Raw genomic sequence first — 16,925 nt, forward strand, 5'->3', positions numbered from 1 at the left:
AAATGTAGCCATTTAAAATGCCCATGATAACAAGGTAGCTGTTTTAAATGCCCATGATAACAAGGTAGCTGTTAAAATGCTAATGATAGCAAGGTAGCTGTTTACAATGCCCATGATTTCAAGGTAGCTGTTTAAAATGCCCATGATAACAAGGTAGCTGTTCAAAATGCCCATGATAACAAAGTAGCTGTTTCAAATGTCTGCAATAACAAGGTAGCTGTTTGCAATGCTCATGATAACAGGGCAGCTGTTTTAAATGCCCATGATAACAAGGTAGCTGTTTAAAATGCCCATGATAGCAAGGTAGCTGTTTAAAATGCCCATGATAGCAAGGTAGCTGTTTAAAATGCCCATGATAACAAGGTAGCTGTTCAAAATGCCCATGATAACAAAGTAGCTGTTTAAAATGTCTACAATAACAAGGTAGCTGTTTACAATGCTCACGATAACAAGGTAGCTGTTTTAAATTCCCATGATAACAAGGTAGCAGTTTAAAATGCCCATGATAGCAAGGTAGCTGTTTAAAATGCCCATGATTTCAAGGTAGCTGTTGAAAATGTCCATGATAGCAAGGTAGCTGTTTAAAATGCCCATGATAACAAGGTAGCTGTTCAAAATGCCCATGATAACAAAGTAGCTGTTTAAGATGTCTACAATAACAAGGTAGCTGTTTACAATGGTCATGATAACAAGGTAGCAGTTTAAAATGCCCATGATAGTAAGGTAGCTGTTTAAAATGCCCATGATTTCAAGGTAGCTGTTTAAAATGTCCACGATAACAAGGTAGCTGTTTACAGTGCTCATGATAACAAGGTAGCTGATTTAAATGCCCATGATAACAAGGTAGCAGTTTAAAATGCCCATGATAGTAAGGTAGCTGTTTAAAATGCCCATGATTTCAAGGTAGCTGTTTAAAATGTCCACGATAACAAGGTAGCTGTTTACAGTGCTCATGATAACAAGGTAGCTGTTTTAAATGCCCATGATAACAAGGTGTTGTGTTTTGCCCGTCACCCCTGCCATGATAACAAGGTAGCTGTTCTAAATGTCTACGATAACAAAGCTGTTTACAATGTCCATGATAACAAGGTAGATGTTAATATGTCCATGATGACAAGGTAGATTTTTAAAATGTTTAAGATTTCCATATTAACAATGTAGCTTTTTAAAATGTCCATGATAACAAGGTGGCTGTTTTAAAGCCTATTATAATAAGGTAGCTGTTTAAAATGCCCATGATGACAAGATCGATTTTTAAAATGTTGTTAACAAGGTAGCTGTTTAAGATGCTCATGATAAAAATGTAGCCATTTAAAATGCCCATGATAACAAGGTAGCTGTTTTAAATGCCCATGATAACAAGGTAGCTGTTAAAATGCTAATGAAAGCAAGGTAGCTGTTTAAAATGCCCATGATTTCAAGGTAGCTGTTTAAAATGCCCATGATAACAAGGTAGCTGTTCAAAATGCCCATGATAACAAAGTAGCTGTTTCAAATGTCTGCAATAACAAGGTAGCTGTTTGCAATGCTCATGATAACAAGGCAGCTGTTTTAAATGCCCATGATAACAAGGTAGCTGTTTAAAATGCCCATGATAGCAAGGTAGCTGTTTAAAATGCCCATGATAACAAGGTAGCTGTTCAAAATGCCCATGATAACAAAGTAGCTGTTTAAAATGTCTACAATAACAAGGTAGCTGTTTACAATGCTCACGATAACAAGGTAGCTGTTTTAAATGCCCATGATAACAAGGTAGCAGTTTAAAATGCCCATGATAGCAAGGTAGCTGTTTAAAATGCCCATGATTTCAAGGTAGCTGTTGAAAATGTCCATGATAGCAAGGTAGCTGTTTAAAATGCCCATGATAACAAGGTAGCTGTTCAAAATGCCCATGATAACAAAGTAGCTGTTTAAAATGTCTACAATAACAAGGTAGCTGTTTACAATGCTCATGATAACAAGGTAGCTGTTTTAAATGCCCATGATAACAAGGTAGCAGTTTAAAATGCCCATGATAGCAAGGTAGCTGTTTAAAATGCCCATGATTTCAAGGTAGCTGTTGAAAATGCCCATGATAGCAAGGTAGCTGTTTAACATGCCCATGATAACAATGTAGGTGATAAAATGCCCATGATAACAAGGTAGCTTTTTAAAATGCTCATGATAGAAAGGTAGCTGTTTAAAATGCACATGATTTCAAGGTAGCTGTTTAAAATGCTCTTGATAGCAAGGCAGCTGTTTAAAATGTCCTTGATAACAAGGTAGCTGTTCAAAATGCCCATGATAACAAAGTAGCTGTTTAAAATGTCTACAATAACAAGGTAGCTGTTTACAATGCTCATGATAACAAGGTAGCTGTTTTAAATGCCCATGATAACAAGGTAGCAGTTTAAAATGCCCATGATAGCAAGGTAGCTGTTTAAAATGCCCATGATTTCAAGGTAGCTGTTGAAAATGCCCATGATAGCAAGGTAGCTGTTTAACATGCCCATGATAACAATGTAGGTGATAAAATGCCCATGATAACAAGGTAGCTTTTTAAAATGCTCATGATAGAAAGGTAGCTGTTTAAAATGCACATGATTTCAAGGTAGCTGTTTAAAATGCTCATGATAGCAAGGCAGCTGTTTAAAATGCCCTTGATAACAAGGTAGCTGTTCAAAATGCCCATGATAACAAAGTAGCTGTTTAAATGTCTGCGATAACAAGGTAGTTGTTTATAATGCTCATGATAACAAAGTAGATGTTTTAAATGCCCATGATAGCAAGTTAGCCATTTAAAATGTCCTTGATAACAAGGTAGCTGTTCAAAATGCCCATGATAACAAAGTAGCTGTTTAAATGTCTGCAATAACAAGGTAGTTGTTTACAATGCTTATGATAACAAGGTAGATGTTTTAAATGCCCATGATAGCAAGGTAGCCGTTTAAAATGTCTGTGATAACAAAGCTGTTTACAATGCCCATGATAACAAGGTAGGTGTTTAAGATGCCCATAATAACAATGTAGCTGTTTAAAATGTTCATGATAACAAAGCTGTTTATAATGCCTATGAAAACAAAGTAGCTGTTTAAAATGACCATGATAATAACGTAGCTGTTTACAATGCCCTTGATAACAATGTAGCTGTTTACAATGACATGATAACAATGTAACTGTTTACAATGTCCATAATAACAATGTAGCTGTTTAAAATGCCCATGATAACAAGGTAGCTGTTTAAAATGTCCATAATAACAATGTAGCTGTTTAAAATGCCCATGATAACAAAGTAGCTGTTTACAATGTCCATGATAACAAGGTAGCTGTTTAAAATGCCCATGATGACAATGTAGCTGTTTAAAATGTCCATAATAACAATGTAGCTGTTTAAAAATGCCCACAATAACAATGTAGCTGTTTAAAATGTCCATAATAACAATGTAGCTGTTTAAAAATACCCACAATAACAATGTAGCTGTTTAAAATGTCCATAATAACAATGTAACTGTTTAAAATGTCCATATTAACAAAGTAGCTTTTTCCAATGCCCATGATAACAAGGTAGCTGTTTAAAATGCCCACGATTGCAAGGTAGCTCTTTTAAAATGTATATGATAACAAGGTACATGTAGCTGTTTACAATGCCTTTGATAACAAAGTAGCTGTTAAAATGCCCATGATAAAATGTAGCTGTTTACAATGCCCATGATAACAAGGTAGGTGTTTAAAATGCCCGTGATAACAATGTAGCTGCTTACAATATCCATGATAACAAAGTAGCTGTTTAAAATGCCCACAATAACAATGTAGTTGTTTAAAATGCCCATGATAACAATGTAGCTGTTTACAATGCCCATGATAACAAGGTAGCTGTTCACAATGCACATGATAACAAGGTATCTGTTTAAAATGATCATGATAGCAAGGTAGCTTTTTTAAAATGCCTATGGTAACAAGGTACATGTAGCTGTTTAAAATGCCCATGATAACAAGGTAGCTGTTTAGAATGCCCATGATTTCAAGTAGCTGTTTACAATATCCATGATAACAAGGTAGCTGTTCAAAATGCCCACAATAACAATGTAGCTGTTTAAAATGCCCATGATAACAATGTAGCTGTTTACAGTATCCATGATAAGAAGGTAGCTGTTTAAAATGATCACAAATAACAATGTAGCTGTTTAAAATGCCCATGATAACAATGTAGCTGTTTATAGTGCCCATGATAACAAGGTAACTGTTCACAGTGCACATGATAACAAGTAGCTGTTTAAAATGACCATGATAGCAAGGTAGCTTTTTTAAAATGCCTATGGTAACAAGGTACATGTAGCTGTTTAAAATGCCCATGGTAACAAGATAGATGTTTTAAATGCCCATGATAACAATGTAGCTGTTTAAAATGCCCATGATAACAAGGTAACTGTTTACAATGCCCATAATAACAAATCTGTTTACAATGCTCATGATAACAAGGTAGCTGTTTAAAATGACCATGATAAATATTTTGAGATAAATTATATTACTTGCTCACATTGTTTCAAGAGTGTTGTTTGTGATTATTTCCAGATCTCACTTCCAGATCTCACTTGTTTGATTTCAAATGGGATTTAATGCATTATATGAATTGTATAAAATACAAAAACACTGAATTTATTATAAATTAAAATACAACTGCAATATGTATAATATTAGAGTATTTATCACCAAATACCATGTAGCCAATTCGATAGATACAGAGGCATTATTTCAGATTATTGTTAGTTACAAAAATCATTGAATAAATTACAAACATATTTCCAAAATAGAAATTATCCTATACATATAATTGATTCTGCACTGAACAAAGCACGTAATCTTACTCAACATGAGGCTTTAAACACAGCATAATGTAAAATAGAGAGATGTAATTCCTTTTACAATACAATATAATCCTTCATTATCTAATATAGGTTGTATAATTAATAAATATTGTAGTCTCCTAAATTTATCAAATAAAACCAGCGTAAAATCACTTTACAAAAATAAACCAATTCTTGCTTATAGAAGACCCAAGAATTTGCAAGATTTTCTAATTAGAACTAAACATATGAGAAAGTACTTTCAGTAGCGCTAATACAAAAGATGTATTTTCACTACATGGTAACACTAATTGCATATCAACTGATTGATTTTTTTGACAACCCGTAAAAAATGTAGCATGCACATGCAATATGTTGGACAAACACTTCATCAAGTTTCTAAGAGAATGAATAATCATTGCTTTCATATAAAAAATTATAGAGATCCTCAGTTTTCCTCTAATATTTCAACACACTTTAACACCAATAATCACTCTCAACTCAATTTTTCTTTCATGTGCATAGTGTCTTATGTCACTTGTTTAGGCTCGAATAAACAGTAACACAAGAAAGAGTGAAAACAACAAGCTTTTAAAAGTACAATAATTTATTTCCCTGGAAGAATTCTGTAAAAATGAAACCAAATATGAAGTTACGGTTTTATAGAATCAAATCCAAACTTGATCCAAAAATAATCTGAGAATAAAATTTTAGTAGTCCTAATAACAAAATGTTCTACTGATTTCATGTTTGAATCCCGATGAAGAATCCAAGATGGAAGATGATGTATGATACAATCTGTAGTGTTGAAGTCTACAGTTCCTTGTAGAAATAAGAATTCTCACTCTGGTTTCTGAATACATTTTTATAAACAACTGTTCTTGTTCCACAGTATTACATGAGCATATGTATTTTCCAGAAAAATAACAGAATTAATCCTTTTGAATCCAAGTAATTTGAAATAACTCCAAACCAAGTAATTTGAAATAACTCAAAACAGTACAACATACAACTAACAATTTAACAGTCCAACTTCTACTGAGATTAATTCTCCAAAACATGGGTTATATGGGCTTTCTAAAATGTAAACAAGGGTCACGTGATCGTCTTCTGGAAGTTTATAGAAGCAGATACTTGTTACAGATCACGTTTACCCAGTGTGACCCTGACAAAAACCAATCATTTTTACTCTGAGAAATAAATAATAAAAAAATTGTTTATATCTTAAAGACAAGGTCCCATCATGACCTTGGAAACAACCAATAATTTTAAAATAGAACTTGTTTATGAAGGTTGCTACAAGTTCTGAAACAAGGTCAGGATTTAGATCAACATCTGGTGTTTATAAACTAACAGTCAGTGTCAAACTAGTTTCTAAAAAAAGTATCGTCTCTTGTGAATAAATTTACATTACAACGTCATGTAATGAAAAATATAAAAAAATTAAAACTGACAAAAAATTTCATTGAAATAAATATATATTAAATCAGATATAATTAAATAAAATATACATAACAGGTGACATGAATAGACTCGTAAAAAAAACCTATTGGATTCATAAGTTAGATACTTTGTATCCTAATGGCTTTAATGCCAATGCACTATATAAAATTGTTTAATTTTTAAAAAAAATTGATATATTGTATATCCTTTATAACAATATATCTATATGTATGACTGTTTGTCTCTATTTCATTCTATTATTTTATTATAAACTTGTGTACATCATCATGACTTTATACAATAAACATTAGTACATCATTTTGACTTTATACTTTAAACTTTAGCACATCTTTTTGACTTTATACTATAAACTTTAGTATATCATCATGACTTTATACAGTGAACTTAGTACATCATTTTGACTTTATACTTTAAACTTTAGTACATCATTTTGACTTTATACTATAGACTTTAGTACATCATCATGACTTTATACTATAAGCAATGGTACATCATGACTATACTATAAACAATGGTACATCATCATGACTTTATGCTAAAAATAATGGTACATCATCATGACTTTATACCATAAGCAACGGTACATCATGACTTTATACTGTAAACAATGGTACATCATCATGACTTTATACTGTAAACAAAGGTACATCATCATGACTTTATACTGTTAACAATGGTACATCATGACTATACTGTAAACAATGGTACATCATCATGACTTTATACTGTAAACAATGGTATATCATCATGACTTTATACTGTAAACAATGGTACATCATCATGACTTTATACTGTAAACAATGGTACATCATGACTTTGGTATATCATGACTATACTATAAACAATGGTACATCATCATGACTTTATGCTAAAAATAATGGTACATCATCATGACTTTATACCATAAGCAATGGTACATCATGACTTTATACTGTAAACAATGGTACATCATCATGACTTTATACTGTAAACAAAGGTACATCATCCTGACTTTATACTGTAAACAATGGTACATCATCATGACTATACTGTAAACAATGGAACATCATCATGACTTTATACTGTAAACAATGGTATATCATCATGACTTTATACTGTAAACAATGGTACATCATCATGACTTTATACTGTAAGCAATGGTACCTAATCATGACTTTATACTGTAAACAATGGTACATCATCATGAATTTATACTATAAACTTTTTTACATAATCAAGACTTTTGTTAGCAATAGTTTTTTGGTTGCTCACATAATCTCATTTATATGGTGATTATAATTGTTTTTTATATTAGAAATGATTTTAAATGGCCCACCAGAGCTTGAACAGCTATATAGTCATTGCTTTTCAGTTTTCTACTGCGGCCCTCAGCTTCAAGAAAAACATTTTTCAGTGGCCCATGGTGTCAAAAAGGTTGGACAGCACTGATCTAAGGCTTATACATTAGAGAAATATTTACATTAATTTCTAAGAAAAGAACAGTTATAATGTTGCCAGTAGATCCTCTATCTATTGTTTTGTAAACAAATGTAATTTTTCAAACTTTTAGGTCAGATTCCCAAAGTGTCCAAGTTCAAGAGGATATCGGTGGAAGATGTTGATATCTCACCTGCCACATATACATTTGTGCAAGATCAGCACATCTTCAAGACAGAAGGTGCCACTCTTAGGTATAAAATTCTCACTACATTTTTCGGAATTAAATATGACCTCTTCAGGTACATTATCTGATCATGACGTATTAGAAGAACATCCACACATTTTTAATAAGACAGAAGTCAGATGAGAGTGGTCACTCCATCATTCATTACCGTATATACTCATAAGTTGAGTCAAACTGCAGACAACATAGATCTTGATCTGTTATCACATAATGTGTTGGCATCAAGTTCTGTGTTGTTTGTTATATTGATTACTCCTAACAAACTGCATAGACCAAGATATGTAGGTTCATTATGCAAAGACAGCTCTGAATCTGTGAAAGTTAGTTTGCATTTGGACTCAACTTATAAGTTAACATATATGATAGTTACTACTTCCACTCATGCTTAGTAAGCACACTTTAAGAGATCTCCACAAAATTCCATTTAGGACCTTATCACATTGAAGCACACCAATTTTCTTACTGAATTACAATCAGTCCTCATTTTAGAGGAACATTTTGTATTTTATTTATCTTTATTCATATGATAAAATAACATGTACCATTGTATTTATCTTTAGTTAATAGCACTTACATTAAATTACATCTTGGTACGTTTCTTATTTTATGAATTCCCAGTAATTTGATCATTTCAGTAATTTTCTCTTGACTTATTTGTTAGACTGGACTTCACTGTAAAAATATCTCAATCCTTGTGTGATTTTGCCTGTATATGTCTTTATTTCATTCTCATTAATTACAGGTAAAAATGGATAGGGTTAAATGCGACATTTGTAAAAAGATTAGGCTGGTTGAAGATGTTCAGCCTACTTGCATGATCAGTATGGGGTGTTGTTTATCCTACCACCATAACCATTATTGGCTGTTGATCAGCCCACATGGATGATCCGTATCAGGAGTTATTCAACCCACATGCAAGACCTGTATGGGGTGTTTTTTAGCCACCAGCATGAACTGTATTGGTTGTTAGTTAGGCCATCAGCATGACCTGTATGGGGTGTTGTTTAGGCCACCAGCATGACCTGTATGGGGTGTTGTTTAGGCCATCAGCATGACCTGTAGGGGGTGTAGTTTAGGCCACCAGCATGACCTGTATGGGGTATTGTTTATGCCACCAGCATGACCTGTATGGGGTGTTGTTTATGCCACCAGCATGACCTGTATGGGGTATTGTTTAGGCCACCAGCATGACCTGTATGGGGTGTTGTTTAGGCCACCAGCATGACCTGTATGGGCTGTTGTTTAGGCCACCAGCATGACCTGTATGGGGTGTTGTTCAGGCCACCAGCATGACCTGTATGGGGTGTTGTTTAGGCCACCAGCATGACCTGTATGGGGTGTTGTTTAGGCCACCAGCACGACCTGTATGTGGCATTGTTTAGGCCATCAGCATGACCTGTATGGGGTATTGTTTAGGCCTCCAGCATGACCTGTATTGGGTATTGTTTAGGCCACCAGCCTGACCTGTATGGGGTGTAGTTTAGGCCACCAGCATGACCTGTATGGGGTATTGTTTAGGCCATCACCATGACCTGTATGGGGTATTGTTTAGGCCATCAGCATGACCCATATGGGGTATTGTTTAGGCCATCACCATGACCTGTATGGGGTGTTGTTTAGGCCATCAGCATGACCCGTATGGGGTATTGTTTAGGCCATCACCATGACCTGTATGGGGTGTTGTTTAGCCCACCAGCATGACCTGTATGGGGTGTTGTTAGTCCACCAGAATTACCTGTTTGGGGTATTGTTCAACCCACCAGCATCACCTTTATTGGGTGTTGTTCAGCCCACATGCATGACCTATATGGCATGTTGTTTGGACCACATGCATGATCTCTATGCAATGTTGTTCAGCCTTTATGCTTGACCTGGATGGTGTGTGGTTCACTCAACATGTATGACCTGTATGGTGTGTTGTTCAGACCATACATGTGAAATCTGCACTCACTGAACAAAATTCAGATGGGCAACGTTTCTGCCAAACATTTGTCCTAGGATAACAAGAGAGGCAGATATCAGTCTTCACAGATGCCAACACCATTAGCTTTGCTGCCACTGCATTGGTTGTTTATTTCTTAATGTCACATGCCCTACTAAGACTTTCCAATATTTACTAAGCCTTTCCAATATTTTTATCTCAGGAAGACCTTGCACTTCCACTCTTGTAGTAAATGATGATCAATGGGATTTTATGCCAATCTCAATCCAAGGGGAGACCACTCTCATCTGACTCCCATCTTGATAAGATGTTTGAACGTTTTAGTGCTTAAAAATTTCAAACACATAGTTGACAACTTTTTTCAGTTAGGATGACTGGATTCATGAGGCAGTGGATGTTCTCCTAATATACATGTATTATGATTGGGTAAGTTTTCTTGAGGAAACATTTTGCTCCTAAATTGATTTTTAGATGCATATTACATATTTTTTACCTCACGAAATAAGTAAACACCTTTCCTAATTTTCTATATATTTTGCATAGCAAAAATTTTGTATACAAGTTTTATTGTAGGACAAACAGGTGCTTATGGAGGAGCATGAAGCAGTTGTATTTATTATTCATGCAGTGGATGACCTGTGGAATACTCAAAGCAGTTATTAGTTTTACCAGACTGTATTTCAGACAAAAGCACAGGGCCAGTCATTTTATTAGTTCATTTGCAAATCTGTGCCAGTTCTTGGATTAGTTTTGCAGTTAAGTTAGGTGTCAGGCATTGCAGTAGAGCAATGATATTCTATGTTAAAGATGAGGATGCAAAAGTTTGAATTTAGTACATGTAGGTCATCAGTGTACTCGTAGGTCATCAGTATACATCTATGTCACCAATGTACATGTAGATTATCAATGTACATGTAGGTCATCATTGTATTCGTAGGTCATCAGTATACACCTATGTCACCAATGTACATGTAGATTATCAATGTACATGTAGGTCATCATTGTACTCGTAGGTCATCAGTATACACCTATGTCACCAATGTACATGTAGATTATCAATGTACATGTAGGTCATCATTGTACTCGTAGGTCATCAGTATACATCTGTGTCACCAATGTACTTGTAGATTATCAATGTACATGTAGGTCATCATTGTTCTCGTAGGTCATCAGTATACATCTATGTCACCAATGTACATGTAGATTATCAGTGTACATGTTGGTCATCAGATTACTCGTAGGTCATCAGTATACATCTATGTCACCAATGTACATGTAGATTATCGATGTACATGTAGGTCATCATTGTACTCGTAGGTCATCAGTATACATCTGTGTCACCAATGTACATGTAGATTATCAATGTACATATTGGTCATATATGTGAGAGAGCATGCCAGTAGCTTCTCGTGGGTCGGTGGTTCTTTCCGGGGTTTTCCCGGGTTCTTCCTCCACCATTAATACTGGCCGCCATATATGGCCTATCGTGTGCTGAAAAATGGCGTTAAACCCCACAACAACAACAACAACATATTGGTCATCAGTGTACTCGTAGGTCATCAGTATACATCTGTGTCACCAATGTACATGTAGATTATCAATGTACATGTAGGTCATCAGTGTACTCGTAGGTCATCAGTATACATCTATGTCACCAATGTACATGTAGATTATCAATGTACATGTAGGTCATCATTGTACTCGTAGGTCATCAGTATACATCTATGTCACCAATGTACATGTAGATTATCAATGTACATATTGGTCATCAGTGTACTTGTAGGTCATCAGTATACATCTATGTCACCAATGTACATGTAGATTATCAATGTACATGTAGGTCATCATTGTACTCGTAGGTCATCAGTATACATCTATGTCACCAAAGTACATGTAGATTATCAATGTACATATTGGTCATCAGTGTACTTGTAGGTCATCAGTATACATCTGTGTCACCAATGTACATGTAGATTATCAATGTACATGTAGGTCATCATTGTACTTGTAGGTCATCAGTATACATCTGTGTCACCAATGTACATGTAGATTATCAATGTACATGTAGGTCATCAATGTACATGTTGGTCATCAGTGTACATTTTATTTTTCTCATGTGCCATTATGCTGTATTCACAAAATTGTAGAATGTCGAAATATTATGATTGATACTTTTTCATTTTTTTAAACTCATTTTTTATGTAACATACTTATATAAAACAAGTTTACCTGATTACTCTTCTTTGGAACTTCACAGTAATTTATATTTGCTTGCTATAGGGCCATCCTGACCCCGGGTCACACAGAGGAGCACATGGTTCTATATTTAGAAGAAGAGAATGCAGTATTTGCTGGTGACACTATTTTGGGAGAATCCTCCACAGTATGTTTATTTACACTGTATGTACAGTTGAAATTGTTCAATTAACTACCCATGGTCAGGGCTATGGTGAATGATTTTCATTGTATCCTACTGCATCAGTAGAGAATGTGTGAGGTATTGGTCATGTGAATGATTTTCATTGTATCCTACTGCATCAGTAAAGAATGTGTGAGGTATTGGTCATGTGAATGATTTTCATTGTATCCTACTGCATCAGTAGAGAATGTGTGAGGTATTGGTCATGGTGAATGATTTTCATTGTATCCTACTGCGTCAGTAAAGAATGTGTGAGGTATTGGTCATAGTGAATGATTTTCATTTTATCCTACTGCATCAGTAAAGAATGTGTGAGGTATTGGTCATAGTGAATGATTTTCATTGTATCCTACTGCGTCAGTAGAGAATGTGTGAGGTATTGGTCATGTGAATGATTTTCATTGTATCCTACTGCGTCAGTAAAGAATGTGTGAGGTATTGGTCATAGTGAATGATTTTCATTTTATCCTACTGCGTCAGTAAAGAATGTGTGAGGTATTGGTCATGTGAATGATTTTCATTGTATCCTACTGCATCAGTAGAGAATGTGTGAGGTATTGGTCATTGTGAATGATTTTCATTGTATCCTACTGCGTCAGTAAAGAATGTGTGAGGTATTGGTCATGTGAATGATTTTCATTGTATCCTACTGCGTCAGTAGAGAATGTGTGAGGTATTGGTCATGTGAATGATTTTCATTGTATCCTACTGCGTCAGTAAAGAATGTGTGAGGTATTGGTCATTGTGAATGATTTTCATTGTATCCTACTGCGTCAGTAGAGAATGTGTGAGGTATTGGTCATGGTGAATGATTTTCATTGTATCCTACTGCATCAGTAGAGAATGTGTGAGGTATTGGTCATGTGAATGATTTTCATTGTATCCTACTGCGTCAGTAAAGAATGTGTGAGGTATTGGTCATAGTGAATGATTTTCATTTCATCCTACTGCGTCAGTAAAGAATGTGTGAGGTATTGGTCATTGTGAATGATTTTCATTTTATCCTACTGCGTCAGTAAAGAATGTGTGAGGTATTGGTCATAGTGAATGATTTTCATTGTATCCTACTGCGTCAGTAAAGAATGTGTGAGGTATTGGTCATGTGAATGATTTTCATTTTATCCTACTGCGTCAGTAGAGAATGTGTGAGGTATTGGTCATGGTGAATGATTTTCATTTTATCCTACTGCGTCAGTAAAGAATGTGTGAGGTATTGGTCATAGTGAATGATTTTCATTTTATCCTACTGCGTCAGTAAAGAATGTGTGAGGTATTGGTCATAGTGAATGATTTTCATTTTATCCTACTGCGTCAGTAGAGAATGTGTGAGGTATTGGTCATAGTGAATGATTTTCATTGTATCCTACTGCGTCAGTAGAGAATGTGTGAGGTATTGGTCATAGTGAATGATTTTCATTGTATCCTACTGCATCAGTAAAGAATGTGTGAGGTATTGGTCATGTGAATGATTTTCATTTGTGATCAATGGGCCAGCCAACTTAATAGATATTCCATGTTGATGTCTGACCCAAGGTGCGTTAAAGAGAATGTACTTTTACCTCAGCAATTAAGAAATGCAGTGTCCCATTGGTGGTATGGTATCAAGGTAACAGTAATGTTTGGAATTATGCATATGTTATGACCTGGCTTTAATAAAGATTTTCTAAATAATTCATAAATTTAATTAAAGTTTTAAACTCAAGCTGGATGTCTTATATATAAAAAAAACACCTTTTATAAACTTGAATGGATCACAAAGTTCATTAATTTTCCTTTTTACTATTGATCTAATCCACAATGAAACAAGATTCATGAGGTGGACAGTGCACCTTTAATGGGTCCCTCCCACAAGTTATATAGCAAGACTTACAGGTTGGACAATGCACCTTTAATGGGTCCCTCCTACAAGTTATATAGCAAGACTTACAGGTTGGACAATGCACCTTTAATGGGTCCCTCCCACAAGTTATATAGCAAGACTTACAGGTTCGATAGTGCACCTTTAATGGGTCCCTCCAACAAGTTATATAGCAAAACTTACAGGTTGGACAGTGCACCTTTAATGGCCACCCTCCCACATGCTATATAGCAAGACTTACAGGTTGGACAATGCACCTTTATTGGCCACCTTCCCACAAGTTACATAGCAAGACTTACAGGTTGGACAATGCACCTTTAATGGGTCCCTCCCACAAGTTATATAGCAAGACTTACAGGTTGGACAATGCACCTTTAATGGATCCCTCCCACAAGTTATATAGCAAGACTTACAGGGTGGATGGTGCACCTTTAATGGGTCCCTCCAACAAGTTATATAGCAAGACTTACAGGTTGGACAGTGCACCTTTAATGGCCACCCTCCCACATGCTATATAGCAAGACTTACAGGTTGGACAATGCACCTTTAATGACCACCCTCCCACAAGTTACATAGCAAGACTTACAGGTTGGACAGTGCACCTTTATTGGCCACCTTCCCACAAGTTACATAGCAAGACTTACAGGTTGGACAATGCACCTTTAATGGCCACCTTCCCACAAGTTGCATAGGAAGACTTTCAGGTTGGACAATGCACCTTTAATGGCCACCCTCCCACAAGTTACATAGCAAAACTTACAGGTTGGACAATGCACCTTTATTGGCCACCTTCCCATAAGTTACCTAGAAGACTTGCAGGTTGGACAATGCACCTTTATTGGCCACCTTCCCACAAGTTACATAGCAAGACTTACAGGTTGGACAATGCACCTTTAATGGCCACCCTCCCACAAGCTATATAGCAAGACTTACAGGTTGGACAATGCACCTTTAATGGCCACCTTCCCACAGGTTACATAGCAAGACTTACAGGTTGGACAATGCACCTTTAATGGCCACCCTCCCACAAGTTACATAGCAAGATTTACAGGTTGGACAATGCACCTTTATTGGCCACCCTCCTACAAGTTATATAGCAAGACTTACAGGTTGGACAATGCACCTTTATTGGCCACCTTCCCACAAGTTACATAGCAAGACTTACAGGTTGGACAATGCACCTTTAATGGCCACCCTCCTACAAGTTATATAGCAAGACTTACAGGTTGGACAATGCACCTTTATTGGCCACCTTCCCACAAGTTATATACCAAGACATACAGGTTGGACAATGCACCTTTATTGGCCACCTTCCCACAAGTTACATAGCAAGACTTACAGGTTGGACAATGCACCTTTAATGGCCATCCTCCTTCAAGTTATATAGCAACACTTACAGGTTGGACAATGCACCTTTAATGGCCACCCTCCCACAAGTTACATAGCAAGACTTACAGGTTGGACAATGCACCTTTAATGGCCACTTTCCCACAAGTTACATAGCGAAACTTACAGGTTGGACAGTGCACCTTTATTGGCCACCTTCCCACAAGTTACATAGCAAGACTTACAGGTTGGACAATGCACCTTTATTGGCCACCCTTCCACAAGCTAGATAGCAAGATTTACAGGTTGGACAGTGCACCTTTATTGGCCACCCTCCTTCAAGTTACATAGCAAGACTTACAGGTTGGACAATGCACCTTTAATGGCCACCCTCCCACAAGTTACATAGCCAGACTTACAGGTTGGACAATGCACCTTTAATGGCCACCCTTCCACAAGTTATATAGCAAGACTTACAGGTTGGACAATGCACATTTAATGGCCACCTTCCCACAAGCTATATAGCAAAACTTACAGGTTGGACAATGCACCTTTATTGGCCACCCTACCACAAGTTATGTAGCAAGACTTACAGGTTGGACAGTGCACCTTTAATGGCCACCCTCCTACAAGTTATATAGCAAGACTTACAGGTTGGTCAATGCGCTTTTAATGGCCACCCTCCTATAAGTTATATAGCAAGACTTACAGGTTGGACAGTGCATCTTTAATGACCACCCTCCTACAAGTTACATAGCAATTTTGTTTCAAAGAGCTTATGACATGTGATCAATTCTTCTAGCGGTGCTTAAATTGTGAAGGGGTCAACTTATTGACATTGTTCTTATCATGATTTTATAAATGAATGTGTTTGGCACAGTTCTGTGAATGAATGTGCGTGGCACAGTTGTATGAATTAATGTGTTTGGCACAATTCTGTGAAGGAATGTGCATGGCACAGTTGTATGAATTAATGTGCTTGGCACAGTTCTGTGAATGAATGTGCGTGGCACAATTGTATGAATTAATGTGCTTGGCACAGTTCTGTGAATGAATGTGTTTGGCACAGTTCTGTGAATGATTGTGTTTGGCACAGTTCTGGGAATGAATGTGTGTGGCACAATTTTATGAATGAATTTGTGTGGCACAATTTTATGAATGAATGTGTTTGGCACAGTTCTGTGAATGATTGTGTTTGGCACAGTTCTGGGAATGAATGTGTGTGGCACAATTTTATGAATGAATTTGTGTGGCACAATTTTATGAATGAATGTGTTTGGCACAGTTCTGTGAATGATTGTGTTTGGTACAGTTCTGTGAATGATTGTCTTTGGCACATTTCTGTGAATGAATGTGTTAGGCACAGTTCTGTGAATGATTGTGTTTGGCACAGTTCTGTGAATGATTGTGTTTGGCACAGTTCTGTGAAT

At 36.1% G+C, this 16,925-nt stretch overlaps 2 protein-coding genes across 2 annotated transcripts in view; both read left to right on the forward strand.

The window, feature by feature from the left end:
• The window catches only part of LOC149783255 (endoribonuclease LACTB2-like), a 58,557-nt gene that overhangs the window by 18,932 nt on the left and 22,700 nt on the right, over nt 1-16,925 (forward strand). Inside the window, exons 3-4 of the mRNA XM_089931487.1 lie at nt 7,837-7,957; nt 12,173-12,275. Coding sequence (XP_089787613.1) covers nt 7,837-7,957; nt 12,173-12,275 — 224 coding nt within the window. The remainder of the gene's footprint in view (nt 1-7,836; nt 7,958-12,172; nt 12,276-16,925) is intronic.
• On the forward strand, nt 14,387-15,530 carry LOC149783256 (uncharacterized). Its single transcript, XM_089933319.1, is given in 3 exon segments — nt 14,387-14,641; nt 15,325-15,352; nt 15,354-15,530. Coding segments are annotated over 3 exon segments (426 nt in total). The 5' UTR covers nt 14,387-14,420.

Source organism: Sinohyriopsis cumingii, chromosome 14, assembly GCF_028554795.1.
Source record: "Sinohyriopsis cumingii isolate HCF-2022 chromosome 14, ASM2855479v2, whole genome shotgun sequence".
In the NCBI taxonomy this organism is placed as follows: Eukaryota; Metazoa; Mollusca; class Bivalvia; order Unionida; family Unionidae; genus Sinohyriopsis; species Sinohyriopsis cumingii.